Source organism: Bubalus kerabau, chromosome 14, assembly GCF_029407905.1.
Source record: "Bubalus kerabau isolate K-KA32 ecotype Philippines breed swamp buffalo chromosome 14, PCC_UOA_SB_1v2, whole genome shotgun sequence".
Lineage (NCBI taxonomy): Eukaryota > Metazoa > Chordata > Mammalia > Artiodactyla > Bovidae > Bubalus > Bubalus kerabau.
Window position 1 is genome coordinate 66575663 of NC_073637.1, and position 25770 is coordinate 66601432.

The window sequence follows — 25770 nt, forward strand, 5'->3', positions numbered from 1 at the left end:
TATGCCCCAACAACTAATGCCAGAGAAGCTGAAGTTGAAAGGTTCTATAAAGACCTACAAGACTTTCTAGAACTAACACCAAAAAAAAACACACAAAAAGATGTCCTTTTCATCAAGGGGACTGGAATACAAAAATAGGAAGTCAAGAGATGCCTGGAGTAACAGGCAAGTTTGACCTTGAAATACAAAAAGAACAGAGTTTTACCAAGAGAACACACTGGTCATAGCAAACACCCTCTTCTAGCCACAAAAGAAACAACTCTACACATGGACATCACCAGATGGTCAATACCAAAATCAGATTGATTATATTCTTTGCAGCCTTAGATGTAGAAGCTCTCTCTATATAGTCAGCAAAAACAGGACTGGGAGCTGACTGTGACTCAGATCATGAACTCCTTATTGCCAAATTCAGACTTAAATTGAAGAACGTAGGGAAAACCAGTGGGCCATTAGGTATGACCTAAATCAAATCCCTTACGATTGTACTGTAGAAGTGACAAATAGATTCAAGGGTTTAGATCACATAGACAGAGTGCCTGAAGAATTGTGTACAGAGGTTCTTAACATTGTACAGGAGACTGTGACCAAAACCATCCCCAAGAAAAAGAAATGCAAAAAGGCAAAATGGTTGTCTGAGGAGGCCTTACAAAGAGCTGAGAAAAGAGAAGTGGAAGGCAAAGGAGAAAAGGAAAGATATACCCATTTAAATGCAGAGTTCCAAAGAATAGCAAGGAGAGATAAGAAAGACTTCCTAAGTGAAATAGAGATGCAAAGAAATAGAGGAAAACAATAGAATGGGAAAGACTTGAGATCTCCTTAAGAAAATTAGAGACACCAAGGGAACATTTCATGTGAAGATGGGCACAGTAAAGGACAGAAACGGTGTGGACCTAACAGAAGCAGACAATATTAAGAAGAGGTGGCAAGAATGCACAGAAGAACTGTACAAAAAAGATCTTCACGACCCAGATAACTACAATGGTGTGATCACTCACCTAGAGCCAGGCATCCTGGAATGTGAAGTCAAGTGGGGCTTAGGAAGCAACACTACGAACAATGTTAGTGGAGGTGATGGAATTCCAGTTGAGCTATTTCAAATCCTGAAAGATGATGCTGTGAAAGTGCTGCACTCAATATGCCAACAAGTTTGAAAAACTCAGCAGTGGCCACAGAACTGGAAAAGGTCAGTTTTCATTCCAATCCCAAAGAAAGGCAATGCCAAAGAATGCTCAAACTACCGCACAATTGCACTCATCTGAAACGCTAGTAACGTAATGCTCAAAATTCTCCAAGCCAGGCTTCAAGAGTACATGAACCGAGAACTTCTAGATGTTCAAGCTGGATTTAGAAAAGGCAGAGGAACCAGAGATCAAATTGCCAACATCCGATGGATCATCGAAAAAGCAAGAGAGTTCCAGAAAAACATCTACTTCTGCTTTGTTGACTATGTGAAAACCTTTGACTGTGTGGATCACAACAAACTGTGGAAAATTCTTAAAGAGATGGGAACACCAGACCACCTTACCTGCCTCCTGAGAAATCTATATGCAAGTCAAGAAACAACAATTAGAACCAGACGTGGAACAACAGACTCCTTCCAAATTGGGAAAGGAGTACATCGAGGCTGTGTATTGTCACCCTGCTTATTTGACTTACATGCAGACTACATCATGTGAAATGCCAGGCTGGATGAAGCACAAGCTGGAATCAAGATTGCCGGGAGAAATATCAGTAACCTCAGATATGCAGATGATACCACTCTAATGGCAGTAAGCAAAGAGGAACTAAAGAGCCTCTTGATAAAAGTGAAAGAGGAGAGTGAAAAAGCTGGCTTAAAACTCAACATTCAAAAAATGAAGATCATGGCATCTGGTCCCATGGGGAAACAATGGAGACAGTGACAGACTTTATTTTTGGGGCTCTAAAATCACTTTAGATGGTGACTGCAGCCATGACATTAAAAGATGCTTGCTCCTTGGAAGAAAAGCTGTGACAAACCTAGACAAACCTAGACAGTGTATTAATAAGCAGAGTAGAATGGCAAAACTTTGCTAACAAAAATCCATCTAGTCAAAGCTATGGTTTTTCCAGTAGTCATGTATGGATGTGAGAGTTGGACCATAAAGAAAGCTGAGCACTGAAGAATTTATCCTTTTGAACTGTAGTGTTGGAGAAGACTCTTGAGGGTCCTTTGGACTGCAAGGAGATCCAACCAGTCCATCCTAAAGGAGAGCAGCCCTGGGTGTTCATTGGTAGGACTGATGTTGAAGCCGAAACTCCAATACTTTGGCCACCTGATGTGAAGAGCTGACTCATTTGAAAAGACCCTGATGCTGGGAATGATTGAAGGCAAGAGGAGAAGGCGACAACAGAGGATGAGATGGTTGGATGGTATCACTGACTCAAGGGACATGAGTTTGACAAGCTCTGAGAATTGGTGAAGGACAGGGAACCCTAGCATGCTGCAGTCCATGGGGTCACAAAGAGTTGGACAGAATTGAAGGACTGAACAACAATAACAAAAAGCACATGAAAAAATTTATCATCTTAACCATTTTCAAGTGTACATTGCAGTAGTAATATATTTGCATTGTTGTGTAACAGATCTTCAGAACTATTTTACCTTGCAAATTTGAAACTATATAACCATTCACCAATCCCTCTTGCATCCCCTGGTAACCACCATTCTACTTTGTGTCTATGAATTTGACCACTTTTGTATGATACACTTTTAATAAGCCCAGTCTTCTGTGGTGCCACTTATTTACAGAGTGTTGCTTAATGTCATGCTGTGTTCCAAATTACTAAAACAGATGTGAGCCCTGATACCTAAGACATTATATGCAAAACATCAGTCTCAGTTCAGTTGATCAGTCGTGTCTGACTCTTAGCCACCCCATGGACTCCAGTATGCCAGGCTTCCCTGTCCATCACCAACTCCCAGGGCTTACTCAAACTCATGTCCATAGAGTTGGTGATGCCATCCAGCCATCTCATCTGTCATCCCCTTCTCCTCCCACCTTCAATCTTTCCCAGCATTAGGGTCTTTTCCAATGAGTCCATTCTTCGCATCAGGTAGGCAAAGTATAGGGAGTTTCAGCTTCAGCATCAGTCCTTCCAATGAATATTCAGGACTGATTTCCTTTAGGATGGACTGGTTGGATCTCCTTGAAGTCCAAGGGACTATCAAGAGTCTTATCCAACCCCACAGTTAAAAAGCACCAATTCTTCAGTACTCAGCTTTCTTTATAGTCCAACTCTCAAATATCCGTACATGACGACTGGAAAAACCATAGTTTTGACTAGACAGACCTTTGTTGGCAAAGTAATGTCTCTGCTTTTTAATATGCTGTCTAGGTTGGTCATAGCTTTTCTTCCAACGAGCAAGCGTCTTTTAATTTCATGGCTGCAGTCACTGTCTTCAGTGATTTTGGAGCCCCCGAAAATAAAGTCTCTCACTATTTCCCCATCTCTTTGCCATGAAGGGATGGTGACCGGATGCCATGATCTTCGTTTTTTGAATGTTGAGTTTTAAGCCAGCTTTTTCACTCTCCTCTTTCACTTTCATCAAGAGGCTTTTTAGTTCCTCTTCACGTTCTGCCATAAGGGTGGTGTCATCTGTATATCTGAGGTTACTGATATTTCTCTCGGCAATCTTGATTCCAGCTTGTGCTTCATCCAGCCCAGCATTTTGCATGATGTATTCTGCACATAAGTAATTAATTTTGTTTATAGAATTCTTAAAAAATTATTAGTAGCTGTTAGCTAGAATGCATATAAGATTTTATTGTTTGTTCTGGATAGTAAAGCATCACAAATATATTTCTTACTCTCCAGCAGCATATATTACATTCTAATTGAAGCTGACATATAGGAAGTGTTTTTTTTTTTTTTGGTTTGTTTTTCAAATTATAAAAATAGTAAAACTTGGGATTTACCTGGTGGTCCAGTGGCTAAGACTCCACACTCCCAATGCAGGGGACACAGGTTTGGTCCCTGGTCATGGAACTAGATCCCACATGCTGCAAATAAGAATTTGCATGTTGCAACTAAAGCCTGCATACTGCAATGAGGATCAAAAATCCTGCATGCCACAACTAGGACCCAGTGTGGTCAAATAAATAAATATTAAATAAATAAATAAAAGCATTATATTAAAAATAATAAAACTGTAAATTTGGAAACTTAGACAAGTTTTGAAAGAAAGAGACAAGTCACTCTGATCTCATCTACTTCTAGACAACTGTTAACTTATTTTCTCTTAGGCTTTTTGTGAATTTTTAATTTTAATACATTTATATTTTTGGATTCTGGTAATGTAACATCTTCATTAGTATTTTTCCAGGTGTTGTAATTTTGATAATCCTTACTTTAAAATATTGTATAATATTACATTTTTATATATATATAAATATACATATATGCAAGTATATAATTGTTTCTTTCTCCTCCCTGGACATTTAGGTGTTTCTGCTTTTTTGATTCATGTGTGTAGCATCTCATGTTCTAGATTTAAATAATTAACTTTTACTACAAAAAACATTTAAGAATGGGAATGATACCCATAAAAATAAAATGTCCAAAAATGGAAGGAAATAGTCTAAGATAGAGCCTCTTATGGACCAATGGTTTCCACAAGTCTTTTCCCACCCCGCTACCTGCATTCCCCACTCCACAACACGTACATTCACTCACACACACACACAAACACTCATATACACACATGTACACATACATACAGCACTAAATTCTTCCTCCAGGAAAGAGTCTTCTTTCACAATAGTGGGGGACCTTTGGCCTTTTAAAATGCTCTAAATAGGTCTAGAGATTTCAGCCTGATGGCTGCTTTAACGTTGGAGTTTGAGAAGAGGAATAAGAATATTTAATAGTTAAGAATTAAAAATAAAAATATTTTTATTCTCCTTCTTAAAGATAGCATAGTAGGTGATAGAGTGAGGGAAGAAATCCTCTAGTGATCAGAATAAATTTGAGGTATCTATGGAGAATGTGCTTTATTCTCTGTCCATTTTTCCCCACTTGGCCCATTTTTCACTTTGTTCATCATCTTACTACTTTTTAGAAAGAAGAATCCAGTTTACTACAACTTCCTAAATCTCCCAAGAAATCACCTAGAGTAAAGACAGCAGTTTATAAACCTTGGAAGAGTGAGTCTTTGAATCCAGTGTCTTCTAAGGATGATGTGATTGAGAAAGGGTAGGTGCAGCTTTCTGTGTCCCAGTGCTTTTCTGCAATGGTAAGATGTTTGAAAAATTTAAAGATTAAATAGAAATTGAAAATGAATACTTTTCTTTTTTTACATGGGTTCTTATATTTCAGGGATAGATATTAGAGTTATACTCCCATGCATACTCTAAATTAAGAGCAGAACTCTTGAGACTAGTAATATTTCTCAAATCTGAGAACTCAAAATACTCCTAATAATATTCTGCTTATTTAACGTAGTATACTTTAAAAATTCATTTAGAGTTGCCTATCTGTTTGCCCTTTTCATTGTTCTTTATTTCAAATGGAATTCTTTTCCTTCAGCCTGAAAAAATACCCTTTGGTATTAACTTTGGTGTGGGGTCTGCTGGTGGATAGTTCTTTGTTTAGTGATTTATTACCTCACATTTACTCTTTTTTATTGAGATGAAATTTACCTATTGTAAAATTCACCATTTTAATCACGTTCAGGTATAAAATTCAGTGGTTTTTAGTTATGTTTACATGGTTACAAAACTATCATCACTATGTAATTCCAAAACAACTCATCACCCGAAAAAGCAGCTCCGTGTCACCAGCAGCCACTCCTCATTCTCCCCTCCCCCAACGCCGGGCAATCTCGTCTATGCTCTGTGCCTCTTTTCCAAGGCCAGTAGAGAGAGGGGCTTAGATACCAAGGCGGTGAGGCTTCCTTGGCGGCGAAATAGGACAGTTCTTCCTGAGTCAGAATGGAAGGAAATAAGGATGGATATGAAAGTGAAAGTGACGTCACTCAGTCGCGTCCAACTCTTTGCAACCCCATGGACTGTAGCCTACCAGACTTCTCCATCCATAGGATTGTCCAGGCCGGAGTACTGGAGTGGGTTGCCCTTTCCTTCTCCAGAGGATCTTCCCAACCCAGGGATTGAACCCAGGTCTCCCACATGGTAGGCAGATGCTTTTACCATCTGAGCTACCAGGGAAGTCAAGGGTGGGTATTGGTGGATATATTTGTTGATAGATAAATTCGAAATGCTTTCAGCTGCAAGTAACAGAAAAGTTGATCAACAGTGGCTTAGAAAAATTTGACTTATTTTTTTTTTGAGAAATCTGAGTATAAGCAACTGCCAGTGTCGATTCACCAGATCAGGAGTATTAAGGCTTAAAGCTTTGTAATGCTCTTGGCCATTCCTTTGCAGTCAGTCGAGTCACAGCTCCTGACATCAGGCTTTCAAATCATAAAGAAGGAAGGGGGCAGTATCTATTAATTCTCTCCCTCACTTTTCACGTTAATGCATTGGAGAAGGCAATGGCAACCCACTCCAGTACTCTTGCCTGGAGAATCCCATGGACGCAGGAGCCTGGTGGGCTGCCGTCTACGGGGTCGCACAGAGTCGGACACGACTGAAGCGACTTAGCAGCAGCAGCAGCAGTAGTCGGGAAAGCAGGCTTTCATAGAAGCTCCCCAGCAGACTTAATTTTTTATCTCATTAGTCACAGCTGCGTTACACAACCATTTGTCCCTCCCTGGCGTCTTTTTAAGTGAATATTTAGTTTTTTTAGTATTTCATGGTGCTGGTGATAGAATCATGTTGCCAGACATGGGTGTTGAGTTAGCTGGTCGATTAATAGTGTCTGCTACATGAGGGAGGGGAAACTGAAGCATGTTGTACCTACATTTTGTCTGAGAAGAAACTGCAGAGTATAACTGCTGGTGGGTTAGAGTTGAGGGAGATTGATGAGTTGGAAGAAGCATGTTTTATGGAACTGGAAAGTGAGGTTTGGAATGATCGCATTGGCCTGTGGGAGAGGGAACTGGATGAGAAAATGTAAAAAGATAAGGTCCAAAGTCATTAGTCTTCTGTTATCTCATCTCAAGCTACCACATATAAACCCTTATGAGACCCACCCATTATGAGGATTAAATATATTCATATAAATTATTTCTGGCGCAGCGTTTGGCATGTAGTTTAGCTTTTAGTGTCCTCTTGCCCTAAGAAAATTAGTCAACTGCATTTTAAACGAGACTTTCTCTGCTTACCTTCATATATTGCTCACTATTCTCCCCATCTGAAGAACCCCTTTACACACAGAGAGAATGTATCTTCCACCAATTATTCAGGTAAAAAAATCTCATTTCTTTAATTACTAACATAGCTCCAAGGGACTTCTCATTATTACATGCCCATAGTTTTATTATCCATCCCAGACATTTGGCATCTGTGATACATTCACAAATCCATTCAACCAGCATTTATCTTATTGAGAGTCATCTTTCTGTATGACTATACCTCATTTTCTCAACTTCCTCTTGAGGGCTGGACTTGATGCTTATATATATATATTTTTTTTTTAACTAGTTCTCACAATGCTTAGAAGCACTCCTAAGATTTAATACATGTATACCAAAGGTGCTTAAAATATTTGTTGATTGATTAATTAGTTCTTATCCCTATAATAGGTCAAGGCACATGTCAGAAAGCAGCAAAGTTATTCGTTTAACATCTTTTACTGACATTTCTGAATGTCTGAAGCCCCAGCTGGATAGAAGATATACCTATACAGAAGAACCTTTGGTAAGTAATTGGAGGACTAATCTGACTTTTCATTTTACCTAATCAATGTCCCCTGACTTTAGAAAATTTTTATTTATTTACCACAATAATTTTTTCTTTATTGAACAAAAATTTATTTTTTACTTCCAAAAGGATTTTTATAAAAAGTTTCTTTTAAAAAATTTATTTATTAATAAATAATTTATTATTAATTAATAATTTTATTTATTTTTAATTGAAGGATAATTACTTTACAGTATTGCATTGATTTCTTCCAAACATCACATTCTTATACAAAAACTTCCTATTTCCTTTTGTAGCACCATGTTCCTATATACTCCATTGATTACTGTTTTCAAAAACAGCCATGTTCTCGTTTTGGTATGATCACACCTCAGACACAAAATAAGACCCTCTAGGATATTTCCTGTTATGTTTTAGAAACTTAGAATTTTTATAAAGCTCAGTATTTCCAGACTATAGTTGCCTTGATAATGTGGATTTAACACACCAGTTCTAAATGAAAATTTTACATTCTCTAACAGTTACACTTTAGGTAGAAACCTTGGTAGTCCTAATATTGTCTGAACACTTAGATATAATTTTGTACTATTTATTTTATTCTAAGCAAACAAGTCTCCTTTTCTTCTATTTAGTATTTTTCTTACCCAAATAATGACTTTTTAGTTTTGGAATGCCAATGGTTAAACATCATAAAAACATTAAATTTTTACCTCAGAATTTGTAATGTAGGGGAATAAAGGGAGATTATAAAGCAAGAGCAAGAACCCGACCTAAACCCTAAATCACCCAGGCCACAGTTGTCTTATTACAGGGAAGTGCGCGTTTCGCACAACAAATAGCAAAGAGCTCATGTGGATACTGGATACCCTTTCTTATTTTAGAGCTACTCTTGTGCTTGGAGAAATAGCCAGTTTTCTATGTTTCAAAAACGGTGTTAGGCTTGCCAGCATTGTTGGCAGAGAAGCCCATAAATAGCAAAGTTTTATGAGAATTTATACTGCCTTTCCACTTGAAGGCCATGACCTTATGGGGTGAGACTGTCCAGAGAGGGACCTCATAAGGACAGTTAATGAGTAGCACTGAGAGGCCTTGAAGATATTTCTTTTTATAACTCTCTTAGCAGCAACTCAAGGCTAAAATAACAGTAAACATGTAGGAAAGAGGCCACCAACGGAGATTTGGAAGACTCCTAAAATGGTATCACTGTGCCTGAAATATGAAAATAGTTGAGGTTGGGAAGTCAGTTTAACATTAAGTTTGAAATCAGATTGGTTTATAATAGAATGAACTCTGCAGCTAGAGTTGGCTCCGTAAACAAATTTTGTGTGACAGTCAGATGCAACATACTGCATTAATTACATATATGGTACAAAAATAAAATAAAATAGTCCCATGGGGAAATGACAGCCTGGCAGAATTTGTGAAACTCTGTTGTTGTACAATGTCATAAAAAAATTACAATGTTTCTGGGTGAATAATTTCACTTCTGTTTTGTTATCTAGATTAAAACCATGGGTGATGGTGCCTTGGGAGGATTTGACATGGAGAATTTGTTGCAATCTTTGTATGTAGAAAATAGAGCTGGATTCTTCTTTACTAAATTCTGCGAGAACTCAGGGAACAAGGTAGAAGATAGTTATTTTAAATCTGATTTTCTACTTTTATTTAAAATGAGAGATTGAAATAGTTTAATGCTCAAGTAATTATATTTCATTTTAAAATTCCCATTTCTTCTTGTAAAAAATTTCATGCTAAATTATCTAGTAAAAATGTAAATATCTTAGCTATAATTCTCTTTGGTTTACTATCCTACTAAAATTACAAAGAAAAGTACAGATAGATAAGGATTGACCTGCATTATTAACAATTGATTTCTTTCATGTAACTTTATTTCAATGTAATATATATTAACTTTAGAGCTAATTTCTATCAGTCCCTTAATTTTTATTTTTAATAACTCTAGCAATTACAATTGCAATGAATAGTGACAAACTTATTTCAAGGCTTTTTGTTTTGTTTGTTTCTTAGTCATCACAACAGCCTTTATTTTGTTCAGATAAGTATTTCATTAGCTCAGTTATTAGAGTAGCTTTTACTTCTGATATGATATACATTTGCCATGTATATCAAGATGCTTTCAGATTTTAGTTTCATGTCGTAGATATGTGATTACTCTTTATTTACTAGAACACTTAACTTTTTAAATGACCAATTATGTGAGAAACGTATATGCAAAAATATAATTCAGTGACAGTACTCATATTTTGTGTGTTGCCTGTTTGTGATAGAAGATAAAACCATCTTAAACTGAACCTGATTTATAGCAACAGCAAAGAGCTAAACAATTACTTGTATTTGAAATTAGGGCTTTGTAGAGTTTTAATAATGGTGGTAATAATTTATGTACCTTTTCCATCTGCAGTTGTGGAAGAACTGTGTGTACTTTTGGTTTGACCTACAAGCTTATCATCAGCTTTTCTACCAAGAAACCCTTCACCCTTTTAAAGTATGCAAGCAAGCTCAAGTAAGTAGTAAATAATGTTGGTTCAATGTGACATTCTCAGAACACAGAAATGAAAAGTTTCGTCCAGCCTCAAATAAGAGAAATCTAGGAGTGAGGGCGAAAAGGCAGTGGTTAAATTGTTTCCATTGAATTACTTTATTTAAATATCAGCAGAGTATTGTTTTATAGTCTGATTTGTAGACTCTCAGTTTTATCTATCAATATTTTATTTGGTTTGCCTTATTTTCTCTTTGCTGCCGATTAATTGTTCTTCCAGTAAAGAACATGTTATCTTTTTTTTTTCTAAAGTATGTCTTTTTGCTTTGGTTGTGAGTGACTTAAAAGAGAACTCTGAGGGGGACTTGTAATGAATTACTGAAGTGATTGGGAGCAGCGTGGGCGTTAACCAAGGCTACTCTGTGAGCTTCCTGCAGCAATCAGCTGTTGGAGACACTTAGGCTGTTGGCGTGTCTAATGAGGGGGAAAGGATGACGACTGACTCCTTGTGTCATCACGGCCCTGGGTCATCACCTGGGTCTCTGTGCTACACACCATACAAGACAGATACTCAGAGCTGGAGAAAAGAGCATCATTAGACCTCTTGAAAGCAAAACAGAGGATGAAGAGCAGGATTCTCTGCAGAGAGAGAGAAACAACAGCCACTTTTTGAGGCGAAAAGGAAAGGGAATAAAATTATGACCTAAGCTAACTTGTCTTGTCAGTTTTTATTCTTAGGCTCTCCTGATCCTTTATGGAGAGAGGTCATCAAGCCTAGAAAACTGCTAATCTCTTCTATGTCCCTTTTCCACTTAAGTGATTCTTGTAATTCTGAAATAACCTCATTATAGAGGAACTGTCTCTGAACACTGCTGAGGAGATTAGCTTCATCATATTGTTCATTCTCTTATCATAGTCCTGTTCAGAACATCAGAGAGTACTGCTAGGTATTTGTTGTTACCGCCACCACCCTGACTTTGGCATTAATAACTATGTTTTATAAATCAGCTGACAGAGCTTTGTGCTTTTTTACCACAAGAATAAGGGCTTCAGTTCCTACACGGCCCAGATCTGGCCCCGTGACATCATGAAGTTATATCTCTAATATGCCAGCACCATTTTCTGAGACCACACAGTTGGCTCTTCTGCTTGTTAATCCTTCACCTGTAACTCTCTACTTATCCTTCTTCCCCTAACCTATTGCCCTGACAGTTAAAGTGCCACCTGTTATTTTTATTACGTTTTCACTACTACAAAACTTGCTCTTGCAAAAGTCTTCAGCTGCTCAAGTAAGGAGGTTTTCTGTTGCTGTTGTAATCACAGTATTCCATGTACTTGTAGAAGTGGGAGTTCTATTTGAGTTTGGTAGATGTTAATTCTTTGTGATGGCATCCAACCAGCTATAAATGGTTGTGAAACAAGATACACTCAAATTTTGGTTATTCTGAGATGGATTACTCTGTTTGGGGATTATCAAGGCCCATAAACTTTTTATCCTTCTCTAGCTTCTCTTTTGAGGAATCAAAACAGAGTGGGCGGAGGGGAGTGTTGGAGACATTGGTTTTAGTTTAATTGGGAGAAATAAAAGGAGCAAATCATGTGATCTTTTTGACTTGCTTGCTTTTTGCATCTGTGGCTATTTTATTTTTCTGTTAGTGGAGCAGCTGTCTAAATTGGCTTAGGTTTTAATTATCCGAGATTTCTGTGTCTCCAGATGTAAGAATTGCTTCTAATACCATAACCCTATATAGATTTGTTTCACAATATGAAACACCTTTTGTTTCTTTAGATTCAAAAATAGAAATGCTGTATAACTTCCTTCAGGGGTACATTTACAATACAGATCTTTGGATTGATCATGCCAATGGCAGAATAGTTGGCACTGTATTAAAGTTGCTGTGAATTTGGTTTTTGTACATCTGAAAAACGGTATAGTAAGAGACCAAGAGTTGATTATAAAAGACTTACATGCTTTTCTGTTTGCTGATCAGCAAATTACTTACCTTGAAATTTTATTACGTCAAGAAGTATTGGAGAAATATCTGCAGGCAAACTAGATGGGAGGTCAGTGACAGTGACTTAGCATGACGAACTATGGTCCAAGAGTTTGAACTACAGTCTTGGGCACATCCTGAAGGTTTCTTTGCAGCACAGCTTCAAGACAGCATAGTTCAGTTAGAAACCGAATGAAATGGTCTTGGCACGAGGGGTGGGAATCACCACCAGGATTCAGAGATACAGTCTTTGATCCCAGCAACAGCTTGCCAGGGGACCATCTGTCACTGCCAAGGTTTGGAGCCACCAGTAGTCCTACAGCTTTCTTTAATGTCGCATACTTGCTTCAGTAGGGCTTCCCCTGGGGCTCTGCAGTAAAGAATCCACCTGCAACGCAGGAGACTCGGGTTCAATCCCTGGGTCCGGAACATACCCTGGAGAAGGAAATGGCAACCCATTCCAGTATTCTTGCCTGGGAAATCCCGTGGACAGAGCAGCCTGGCAGGCTACAATCCATGGGGTCGCAAATGAGTCAGACATGACCTGTAAGTGACTAAACAACAACGTGCTTCAGTGACAGAGCACTACGATAGAATAGAGTGGATCTCAGTTCCACTGTCTTTTGTAACTTCTTCCATCTTTGTAGAACTCTTTAAAAGAAACTGTGTCCTAACAAAAACTACACGTTTAAAAATTACCACTTTCCATAGCATATACATTGAGATTTAAAAAAATTTAGTAAACTTGTATGGTGCAGAAATATTATAAATGTTTACACATACACACACACACAAACATGTTCAAAATTAAAAATCAATGGGAAGGATGAAGAGAGAAAAAACAGTAAAAATAAAAGCATAGGAGAAAAGTTATTTGGAAATTGTAGGAACTAATGAGTAGAGAGAGTAGATAAGAATGAAATGGATGTGAGGAATAAGAGGATTGCTAGGTAAATCCACAGCACTTTTACCACACAGTACTGTTTAATATAAAGATATTCTTGCAGCAATGTGAGATTTTTGTCTTGAACTGAACATCAGGGTAACACATTTTTTATTGGAGTATAGTTTATTTATGATATTTCAAGTATATAGCAAAGTGATCAGAATATTATATATTAATTTGTCTTATACCCACCAAGTAGTCTTGAGTATATTTTTGATTACAGCCAATGCTGTGTAGATTTATTCACGCACAGATATCTTGCTTACTCTTGTTTTTTGCATCACATTCCTTCGTTTGGGTTTGATTTCTGAACAATAGCTTTTAGTAGGTTTTTCGTTAGGATTTCCTAGTGGTAAAATCTCTCTCAGGTTTTGTTTGTCTGAAAATGTCTGTTCTCTCGTTGATGATTTAGTTGAATATAGAATTCTAGGTGGGAGGTTTTCTCTTAGCACTTTGCAGATATTATCCTGTGTTACGCTTTTTCTATTGCTATTATTGAAGAGCTTGCTGTTGCTCCTCTCAGGGAGGATTTTTTAATCATTGCTTTTATAATCTTCCCTTTGACCTTGGGGTTCTATATGTTACCTCAATATATTTACTACGATTATCTTTCTTGGGTCTAAGTTGTTTCTAGAATCTGAGGAATCATATCTTTCATCAATTCTGGAAAATTCTCAGCCATTATTTCTCTCAGTCTTTCTAATTAGTTTTTCTGGATTCTCCGATCAATGTGTTCTCTGGATTCTTTGGTCAATTTTGGTGTTTTTCAGCCTATCTTATATCTCTCTTAGTCTCTCAAGTCTTTTCATCTTGTAACATCTGTGTTATATGTTAAAAACCGAACTAGATCAATTTTCTTTGATCTGTTGTCTGGTTCATGTATTATTTCTTCAGCAGATTTCAGTTTGCTGTTTAACCCATCCATTGAGTTAAATCATTTAAGGAACTGCTTTTTTTTTTTTTTTTTTATTAGACATTCTACTTGTGTTTTTAAACCTTCCTGTTGTTTTATCTTTTTATCTTCTTTTTCTTCATGTGTTTATTTCTCCTTTTATATCTCTAGGCATTTTAAACATGTTTCATAGTCTGTAGCTGTGTTATCTATTCCTGCGTAAGAGTATTAATATAACATTGTAGCTTAAATAGCACACATTTATTACCTTGCAGTTAATACATGTAGGGAATCTGGACACAGCTTTGCTGGGTCCTCCACAAGGCTGTAAATCAGGATATTGACCAGCACCGGTTGCTCATCTGGGGCTCAACTGAAGAAAGGTCTGCTTCGGTATTCACATGGTTGGTACCATTCAGTTCCTTGCAGGTCACCAGAATAAGAACTCAGTTTTTGCTGGCTGTTAGCTAGCAGCCACTTCAGCTCTCTGACATGTGGTGCTCTCCACATGGCAGATCACAGTGTGGCAGCTCATTTCTCAAAAAACAGCAAGGATGATAGTTTCTTAGTAAAACTGGTATTAAGTAACATACCAGCATGTAATGTAATCATGTACTCGTAAGCACATAAATCTCATCACTCTTGCTTTATTCTGTTGGTTAGAAGCAAGCCATATGTTATGCCCACACTGCGGGGGAGAGAGTTATGAGAGGGAATGACACTGGGCGACACTGTGTTTGTGGGAGCCACCCTAGAGTCTGGCTGCTACGGTATCCAGTAATTCCACAATTTGTAATTCATGGGAGAACTGATTCTTCTATTTATTATTTCTGCTGACATGGTGGATTCTTTCTTTGTGTGTTTTGTAATTTTGAGTGATGAGCTCTTATAGTGAGATTTTTGTCTGTGGCACTTCTGCTAGGCACATTTTTAATGCCAATTTGTCATCTTGGAGTTTCTTCATTTGACAAGGGTAATCTTGAAAACCAAACCCAAATGATGATAAACTCATGATAGTGAATCCTCAGGAGATACATTTTTTTAATATGTATATACACAGTATAAGCCAAGCCAAGCAAGCTTCTTTTTCGTTTCTTAGGCTTGGTAGGTGTATATAGGTGCATTCCCGTCCCCACTTCACTGGGTGTGCCCCCAGGACCACAGTGTGTCTGTGGGTGTCAGTGTCACGTTTTCACTTGTGGGGGCCCACGGCTCTGCCTCCTGTTCCCTGTGGCTCTTACCACCCACATCCTTAACTCACCCTGTAGTCTCATCATCAGCTCATGCTTAGCACCCTGGTTTTCAGTACACTCCTTAATGTTTACCCATGGTAATTTTCCTTACTACCCCAGCTATGCATTTACTAGGATATGAGTTATACTTTACCAATATTTCTAGGCAGTTTATAGAGAAAAAATTTTCAAGTAATCTAACCTGGCAACATACCAAAAAAAGGTATGTGTTTTGAGTCTCTACAAGAGGTGGTCATGTATTTTCTAATTTAATACCCATAGTAAAAATGTGAAGTGAAAATGTTAGTTGCTCAGTCGTGTCCAACTCTTTGAGACCCCGCAGACTGTAGCCAGCCAGGCTCCTCTGTCCATGAAATTTTCCAGGCAAGAATACTGGAGTGGGTAGCCATTCGCTTCTCCCAGGGATCTTCCTAACCCAGGAATGAAGCCGGGTCTCCTGCATTGCAGGCAGATTCTTTACCATCTGAGCCATCAGGGAATGCCCAGGATGTGAAGCATTTGTAACCTATTTTTATAGATAAAGAAGAATCTAGATCTCTGAAATATTACCCTTGCTAGTATTCATAGCTGGGAACAAAATTAAGCTCAAACTTGAGGTGCAAAACCTACTTCATTGCTATACTTTGCATTCCCTGCTCTATGTATAAAACCTCATGTCTATCTCAGAGGACTTGGTAAGGTCTGCATTAGATAATGTAGGTGAAAATATTTTGTAGTTTAATGCAGAGCACTCTGAAGTAAGTAGGTATTATTAGAGTCACTACTTAATGTTAACCTCAGATGTGCAGATGACACCACCCTTATGGCAGAAAGTGAACAACAACTAAAGAGCCTCCTGATGAAAGTGAAAGAGGAGAGTGAAAAAGTTGGCTTAAAGCTCAACATTCAGAAAACAAAGATCATGGCATCTGGTCCCATCACTTCATGGGAAACAAATGGGGAAACAGTAGAAACAGTGGCTGACTTTATTTTGGGGGGCTCCAAAATCACTGCAGATGGTGATTGCAGCCAGGAAATTAAAAGACGCTTACTCCTTGGAACGAAAGTTATGACCAACCTAGATAGCATATTGAAAAGCAGAGACATTACTTTGCCAACAAAGGTCCGTCTAGTCAAGGCTATGGTTTTTCCAGTGGTCATGTATGGATGTGAGAGTTGGACTATAAAGAAAGCTGAGCACCGAAGAATAGATGCTTTTGAACTGTGGTGTTGGAGAGGACTCTTGAGAGTCCCTTGGACTGCAAGGAGATCCAACCACTCCATCCTAAAGGAGATCAGCCCTGGGTGTTCATTGGAAGGACTGATGTTGATGCTGAAACTACAATATTTTGGCCACCTGATGCGGAAAGCTGACTCATTTGAAGAGACCCTGATGTTGGGAAAGATTGAAGGCAGGAGAAGGGGACGACAGAGGATGATATGGTTGGATGGCATCACCGACTCAATGGACATGAGTTTGGGTAAACTCCGGGAGTTGGTGACGGACAGGGAGGCCTGGCGTGCTGCAGTTCATGGGGTTGCAAAGAGTCGGACACAACTGAGCGACTGAACTGAACTGAACTTAAAGTTCTATCAATTACCTGGTTAATGGGGAAGGAAGATAGGAATTTGAAGAAACTGAAGCAAATAAGATGGAAGAACAGCAATTCCTAAACCAATAGCTATTCATTCAACTAAATATTATAATTTTTTCTGAGATTGAAAATATCACTTAAAACATTCTTCATAGAACTACAACCTTTTAAACTATATTTTATAATATTGTTACTTAATTAATTAGCAGAGAGCCTGCTATGTGCCAAGTAATGTTCTGTGAATACAGATATGATTAGGACAAAGTTCTCAGCTTAAAGAGCTTACTCTGTAGTGGGGGAGAGAGATAATTACAAATGGAGGTACGTCAGCCAGATTTAAAATAAAACGAGATAGTGGCATCTTAGGGGAGGTGAAAGTCACTCAGCTGTGTCCGACTCTTTGCGACTCACCCTGGAATGTAGCCTGCCAGGCTCTGTCCATGGAATTCTCCAGGCAAGATACTGGAGTGGGTAGCTATTTCCTTCTCCAGGGAATGGCATCTTAAGTGAAAATTACATAAGTTCTTTCTTTACCAGCAGATAAATATTGGTTATCATTTTGAAAAAAATAATCAACTTCTTTTCAGATACTTGAAGAAGGGAAGGAGCTATTTACTTTTTTTTTTTTTTTTCATTTTTGAGTCAAAAACTTATCCTTTGGTTATATTCCTACCCTGTGAAGCAATACAAAATAAATCTGTTTTTTGGGTGACAACTCTTCAAACAAAAAACTTATACTGTCCAGTTTTATTTATATCAATAACTTTAGACAAAATCTCATATCTTTCCATCATCTTTAATCATAGCTACATGAAATCTTGACATTTGCAAGTTCTATTCCTGGCATCACCACCCAGTAATTTGACAGCTTGGGAATATTCTGGCCGAATGCTTGTAGTAAGTGATGCTTGACTCTTGTGCCTCTGTGTCCCTACAAAGCAATCAGCTGATTGGTCCCAGGGCAAATAAGTCCATCTGAGTAACTACCCCTACGTGCCCAGGGTCTATAAGGGTTGGCTCTTACGTTTAGAGAAAGGAAACCAAAAAACTAAGTTAATGTCATCAGACCCATACTGCCTGTTGATATTTTTAGGAAGCCATAAGTTACAATATAATAATAATGCAGCATTCATTAATATACTCATTTAACAATTATTTACTGCTATCCTTCTCATCCTCTCTGGCCCCCAATCATTTAACTTTTCCATTAGGTGATCTTAGGCACAGTGTGGATCCAAATGAAGTTCATTCCAAGTTGTGCCCTACCTCAGGATTCTATAGGAATGTCCATGTATTTGACCCCTTTGTTCCTGCTCCGTAATTACTGTAGAAACAAGAAATAAATGTAAACCGCATAGCACTTAGACCAGCAATTACAGGCACATTTGCTCTAGCCTAAAAACATTCTAGATATTTCCACAAGCATTTATCAAACAGTTCTATACACAAGGCTCTGATCCATGCTGGGAGCACTTTGGAAACAAAGCCCATACAGGTGCTATCACCCAAATGCTGTGGAAGTTCAAGAATGTGCTCTTTTTTGCCTGTTTTTCCAGAGAGTCCTAGAAAGATTGAGAAAGAAGAGACTGTAGCTTTTGCTCTATAAAATTTTCATTATCCTGACAATGTTTTCCAATGAAGCCTGAGCTAATTTTAGGTAACAGAAACCTTGGGTGTTACCACAGATGCCTTTGAAAAAAATTTTATGGCATAAGAGAGGCAGTGTTGAAGATTTTTTTTTTTGATAATCAGCTTAGTTTTTCCTTTGCTTGCTGTCATCCATTACCTTAATTGTTTAGCTCCTCTCTTTGCCTGGCATTTGCAGGACTTAAAGACTTCAGGGTGGTCCTGACATTTTCATTAAAGTGCTATGAGCTAAGTGCTCCTTCTCTCGCCTGATGGTGTATTTTCAGGTGCACTAACAGAGATCATTATTTCTTCATACAGCGGCAGTATGAAGAATCAAGCCGTGTTTCTTGAAAGATGAATGGGCATGGGTGAGGGGGAAGGTTGGGGTGATGATTAAATGTGGAAAATCATGCACCTCTTTAATGCTCCATGGTAAATTTCAGTGTCTTTATAATTAGGTTGTTTGTGAGTGTCAGGGCTGTTGTTATTCAGGCGGTGTTACATTATTTGTTTTTGTTACCAGAGAGATGGTGTCTCAAGTAGCAGCCGGGCTTGGACTCTTTGAGCACTATGAGTCACTGAGCACGGAATCCACAGGGTTCTCGTCTTGCTTCCCATCTTGCGGCACTCGCTAGAGGACTCAGGAAGAACACGTGTGGCAGCCGGCTTTCTGACTTACAGTTATTCATTCGTTTCACCTGTTCCTGATGTTTATGCCAGCTACCTGTGTTCAGTCCTAAGAGTCTGAATATTATAGGATTATGGGCCAAAAAGCATCCTCTTTCAATCCTTTTGTTTCCAGAAAAATCAACACCTGAACTTCTCTAAACCATAATTATCAGTGTACCTGACCTTTATTTATTTAATGTTAACTATCTGTTGGGTTCCATGGAAATCACTTTACATGGGTAATTTTATTTAATTCTTGGACACTTCTAAGAGATAGATATTAGTGTTCATCCATTTTATAGACTTGTTAGAGAAGCTGAGTAATTTCCTACGGCAATACTTTCCATTTGGTGGTTAAGTGAACTTGGAATTAGAACCAAGGTTTGACTCCAGACTCTATACTAAGAAGTCTCTCTGTTAATTTATTGAACAAATCTATTGAAAGTGTGAAAGTGAAAGTGTTGGTCGGTAAGCCATGTCCGACTCTTTGTGATCCCATGGACTGTAGCTCACTAGGATCCTCTGGAATTCTCCGGGCAAGAATACTGGAATGGGTTGCCGTTCCCTTCTCCAGGGATCAAACCTGAGTCTCCCACATTGCAGGCAGATTCTTTACCGCTAGTGGTTATGTGTTTAACTTTTCACTTTGATATCTTAAAATGTTGTCAATATTGAATATCAGATTTCACCGTTAACATTTTCCACCACTGGACTATAAGTTCCAAGAAGACAGTTTGCTTTTTTTACCTTGTGTATTCAGAATTGAAGCTGCATGTAAAAGGTGCTATAGTATTTTTTGAAGGACTGAATGAAGTCATTGGCAGGCTTATATTCTTAGCAATATATTATTAGTATGAACCTAATTATAGATAATAATTGATTATTTATAAATGACTACCAGCCAGGTGTTTTTAATTTAAAAAAAAAAATGTTGATAAAATAACTTAATGAGCCCCATGTACCATCACCCAGCTTCAACAGTGATCAAAATCCTGACTTTCCAGACATGCTATGTTTATAGTCTAAGATTGCTGTTAATAAGGAGCTTTTTACAAGCTTCACTGGAGCAACAGTGAAATCCCTGTGTCTCTTCCCTCCTCACTGAACTCAGGAACAAGGTTGCTTTCTGAAACTTACACTGTTAAATCAGTGTGTACTAATTCAGAAGGGATATGAGCAGTTGTCTAGAGACAGATTGGCTTCATAGGTCTTAAGACTTGTAATGAATGTACCTGTACATCTAAAGGAGAAGAGTCCCCGGTAAGAACAGGCTTTGGTCAGCAGCAGCATCCAGAAAGGGAGGTGTCACAGACTAGTCCTTGACCTTGCACTTGAAGTGCTGAACTCAACCAGCTGCTCCTGTGAGCACAGTGTCAGCCTGATAGCTCCGGAAAGAAAGAAATTCATAGAAGCATAGTTAACTTCGCTTACTCTGACTCGAAGCAACCTGCTACACTTGAGCTTGCTTTCCAAGGTGCTGTGCTGATGAATGTCAATATCCCACCTGTTTGGTGGTTGATTTTCTCACCGTAAAGTAATTCCTCAATATGCTGGTTTTAGTATCAGTTTTTTATACTTTGTTGGTATGGATTAGCTTCTCTGTGAGGCAGGATTTTTAGGCCAAAAATGTTAATATATCATACTTTTCTCATTGAAGTATTCTCTGTTCACTTTTCAAGGAATTATTTTTATTAAAGGCTAAATAATTCCATTAGTTTATATATATATATATATATATATATTGCTTTTGTCTGTTAAAAATTTTTTTTAATGAATTAAAAAATTGTAGAAAATAAAATCCTTATTTGTTGCTTAGGTTTCCTAAATGCCTTAGTAATAATTCTTTTTGTGATTTTATTCCATCATATACTTAATCAGTTTTGCTTAAAATACCTTAAGCAATGGCCCAAATCAGTCTTAAGCCTAGTCTATTTTGTCCCTTGAGCTTGTGGTTTGTTTTTGGCTTTACTTAACATGTTGTTTTTCCTTTTGATTTTTCTTTCTGTCCAAAATGATTCAAGTTTGTTTTACACTTTTATCCTATTGGCATTTTCTTAGGTTCTCTTCTGCGTTGAATTCTACTTACTAGAGTCAGAGTACTTGCCAGAAATTCTCTGTTTGATTGTCATCACATTATCATTTTTGTGCAACTCCATCTCATGTTGATCTCTGCAGTAGTTTGCCTCAGTATCAGGATGTTGCAATCTCTAGATCTCATCTTTAAGATTCCTAATTGAAAACCCCCAATGTCCTTCACATAAAAATCCATTTGTGGAAAGCTCCATCTGTAATTTATTCCCTCTCGGCATAGCTCCTCAGTAATGTTTTTGAGTTTCTTGTGGGATATGAGAGGTCATTAAAAATCATCATTTTTTCCTCCTTTTACAGAAAAAAAATTGGATTGCTTGAACTTGCTCGTTATTTTCTTTTTTCTGCCTCATATGAACTCAGAGTAATGATGTTCTATGCTGCTAGAGCTGTGAAGTTACGAAAACAGACTTTTCTTTTTGTTGAAGTAAATATTTTGTGATTTCTGAAAGTGTCCCATATCAAGGCATTTACATTCCTTTTATAAACCCCTCCAGGGACTCTTTGCCTTTAGCTTCTTGGAGCACAGTTTCATTTCATTTTTTTATATGAATTCCAAGGATGGAATTATCGAGCTCAGTTGAGAAGATCCCACGTTACTTGCTGTTTGCCTTTAAGTACAGTAATATGGTTTTTTGTTGTTATTACAATGTAGTGGACATCTGTTCTGTTGTGTTCTGCGATTATCTGTGAAGTGATCTTGGTCTCTTCGGGGTCCAGACACTACATCAAGATCCATTAGTACCAGTTTTATTTCTCATTATGTTTTAATGGTTCTTCTTTGTAGCTGCTCCTTGTACTTTCTCATGAGGACACATTAACAAGCTCTTCCCAACTAAACTCTTACCTATTCTGAGTTACTAATCAGACTGAAGTTAAATTTAACATTTGAAGCTTAACTTTGCCATTTTCTAAATAAAGACTATTCAGAATGTAAACAATTTCAAAGAAAAACTTACTTGTCCTGCTCTTGTAGTTTGACTTCTTTTAACTATGAAAAAGAACTTTACTGTAGCCTTATTTTTACAGATGGACGCCAGTTAAACATTACTGAAGTAAACTGTGTTATAAATTGGCACATTCTGGCCTGAATTAGTATATTCTGGTATGTGGCTTTGCCTCCAGCATTTGAATTAGTTGGTGTCATTTGCTTTTTTCCAACTTTATTTCTCTTTCTTTAGTAATCCTGACAGGAAAAGACAAATATCTGCGTTGTAATCAGTGGTATGATGATAAATGTTTAATAACCACCTCTCTGAGTGGCAGCGAAGCAGCCCTGATTTGTAGCATTTGCTGATCTCCGGGTGTAAATACTGTTCCTGTGGATGATTTCAAGCTCCCACGAGGCATTACTGAGCCCAGAGTTGGGAGGAGAGGCCCAGCAGCCACCAGTATGTAGTATTTTCACCAGACAGAGTAGAGGTAAATAACCCTCAAGAGCGTGGACAGTCCTAAGACAGTGAAATCATGAGGAAGTAATGGGTTTTGAGTATTTGTTATCTTTGTTTTTAATGTAATTTATTTAATTGTAAGTTTATACAATTTTTGATAGTGATTGAATTTAACAACCCCATTCAGCAAATACCTGAAAATTCATGAATTAGCTTTTGTGAGTTGGCCGCAGCACACAGTGGAGGAAGAGAGAATGACCGGGGAAAAGAATCACTCTGATCCTCTCAGCCTTATGTTTCTGTAATGTTATTCCTGGAGACCCTGACCCTTCACTGTCAAATAATTTCCTCTACCCGTTAGAGAATGCCTATGAACCCGTCGCCTGCACCTACCAAAGAAAGAGTATTGTCTTTGCTCTAGACTCTCCAGAGCCCGCACAATTTCTTTAGTATAAACTGAGGGAAAGGAAAATCTTTGTATATTTCAGTAGCTAAAGTTGTTTTCGTCTTTTGAGTATATCAAATAGTGCCGTGGGTTTTATGGGCTATTCTTCCCAGGGGCTAGCGAGGTCTTTGATACCACCCTGTTAGTCCATCTGGCAGGACCCTAATGCTACCTCCCAGTAAGTCGAAGGAAATAGCAACAGCAGACAGCTTTACAGTTCCTCCACTCTCTTGGTGGGCAGTTGGACAATTACTATTAATAGAAGACAGTGAAAGATACATATCTTTGTGTAGCTTACATGATTAGATTTCCTTCTTTTACCACTGCAGTGGAGTAATGGATCTAAAAAAAAGGACTTGCTAATGACACTGAATGCTGAAGCCTGAATGTTTTCTCCTAATTTTTGGAATACTTTAATAGATTATTTTGAAAATCTACTTTTTAGATGTCCCTGGTTTTATTAACCTGATGGTATGCTCTGCTTGTTGTCCTGTAGTCAGGTGTTAAGATCTCACAGCATATAGGTTTTTACACATCTTGTACCTAGTGTACTGAGGGACTCATTTTACGTCACACGGTTCTGCAGTTGAAATTTTACATTTCTCTTTTTCCTTACTTCCAGCCCTGGCCTGGTGGTGACAGCAGAACATCATGCAATCAGTGTTACCAGGCAATCGGGGAAAGATACATATATATGATCATTAAAATAAATACATCAAGACGAATTATGTGAAACTGTTCCATTAACATAACTAACAGCTGAAATGTAACATAGCAAATCAACACATGTGCTACAACATTTGGTGTTAGTCTTGACTTTGCCTTTTAAGGCTACACAGAAATCGTTCTTATTTTCATTGGAACACAGATGAGTGTCAAGCTGCAGCTCATCAAATGGCCCCTACTTATGGAAAAGATGCTTTCCCAAAGACTGTGCTCACCTTTGGCACAGCGAGAGTACTTTGCTGGGTGCTTCTACAGCATGATAATTGGAATCTAACCCCAGACCTGTCATCATTTAGTCTTTGGTACAAAGAGAAATCCAAATAGCACAGATAGTTTTGGAAGTTGTTTCATTTTTTTTTTTTTTTTTAACACTGTAAAAAACAAGAATAAACTCAATAAACCCCAAATTCTCCTTCCTCAAGTATGTTCATCTAGACTTTATGATGCAGTAAGAAAGCATCAGTATGTTCCAGGGTCCATGAGAATCAATAAAATATTGGAATATCAAGCCTGGAATGCATTGTGATATATTTAAAAGGAGATTGGGGTCCACTGTCATCCAAGAATATGCTCATAACACGCTTGATTTTGAAAACTCTTAAGTGGCAATTCTGAAATCTTGCACAGAAAATATCTTAGCGTTGGAAAAAATATAAATTGCAACGGGAAATGTCATATTTTAATTTGAGCCATCTCCTATGTAGTGCAATACAGTTGTTGTGTTCAGGATATTAGCTCTAAGTAATGAAGCATCTGAGATTTCCTTGAAGAGGCAAACAGAAACATTTTTGTATTTTCCCCTATAATTCCAACAAGCTAATGTGTATTCAGAGTAAATCTGTTTGTCATCTCACTATCCTTTAGAAGACAAACATTTATCAAAACGTTTCCCTCCCTCCCCTTCCTCCCTTTCTCTTTCTCTCTTCTTTTCTCCCAGTTTGTTTCACCATTCCACTCTCCAATTCCATTCTTCCTCCTGTCTCCAAGGTATCTATCCTCCATCTATTTTTTTCATCATAGGCTTGAGAGTTTAGCTAAACAAGAAAATTAACTTCCAGAATTTCAAGATCCTAAGACATGTTTCAGGGGGAGGCGTTGATTTTTTTCCCCCATATCCGATACAGATGCCAAGAGAGTGAGTCACAGACACAGGTGTAGAGCAGGGCCGGGCAAGCCGCCCGTGGTGCATTTCCTGATTACATAACCTTTGAGTGTCTCCAGGAGAGATGAGGTCTAGAGAGAGCCATGCTGAGTGCAGTGCCAGGCAGTCTGATCACAGACAGGCAGTGCTTGTATCCCTTCTCAAAAACTTCCCTGCTGGGTTGTTAAAGCATCACAGGTTAGTGTTTAAATTGGAATCATGTAGGCCACAGCTGTGCCTTGAGTGAATCTCAGCTTTAATGTGAGTCAGAGTAGCTGACTCTGATATGAAGGGAGCTTTTTCTCCTCCAACATTAGCTACATTGTTATTTCCTCAGTGGCTAGAAAGGACAAACTGGGTGGCCAATAAAAAAGCAAGTGATCCAGGATTCTTAAACAGTGAGTTTCTAACCCATATGTGTGTGTTAGTCACTCAGTTGTGGTGGACTCTTTGCGACCCCGTGGGCTATAGCCCACCAGGCTCCTCTGTCCATGGAATCCTTTAGGCAAGAATACTGGAGTGGGTTGCTGTTCCTTTCTCCAGGGCATCTTCCTGACGCAGCAATCAAACCCAGGTCTCTTGCATTGCAGGCAAGATTCCTTACCATCTGAGCCACCAGGGAAGCCGCTTCTAACCCATAATTAGACTATATTGTTTATTAGGTATAATAAACCATAATCTTTATATTCCATTTTAAAGTCAGTTTACATCAACTTAAAAATGATTTGCACCATCTTT

The 25770-nt window shown here is 38.1% G+C and overlaps 1 protein-coding gene and 1 long non-coding RNA gene across 7 annotated transcripts in view; one reads left to right on the forward strand and one right to left on the reverse strand.

Annotated features, from left to right (window-relative positions):
- Nucleotides 1-25770, forward strand: part of RGS22 (regulator of G protein signaling 22) — a 139170-nt gene that overhangs the window by 57065 nt on the left and 56335 nt on the right. For all 6 annotated transcript variants that reach the window (XM_055546529.1, XM_055546526.1, XM_055546527.1 and 3 more), the window contains 4 exons: nucleotides 5084-5217; nucleotides 7667-7781; nucleotides 9287-9409; nucleotides 10207-10308. In XM_055546529.1, the coding sequence (XP_055402504.1) occupies nucleotides 5084-5217; nucleotides 7667-7781; nucleotides 9287-9409; nucleotides 10207-10308 (474 nt within the window). The remainder of the gene's footprint in view (nucleotides 1-5083; nucleotides 5218-7666; nucleotides 7782-9286; nucleotides 9410-10206; nucleotides 10309-25770) is intronic.
- LOC129627024 (uncharacterized) lies at nucleotides 17646-20787 on the reverse strand. Its single transcript, XR_008702387.1, has 3 exons — nucleotides 20474-20787; nucleotides 18210-18267; nucleotides 17646-17874 (listed from the first exon to the last, which is right to left on the reverse strand). It is a non-coding gene; the product is annotated as an uncharacterized LOC129627024 (long non-coding RNA).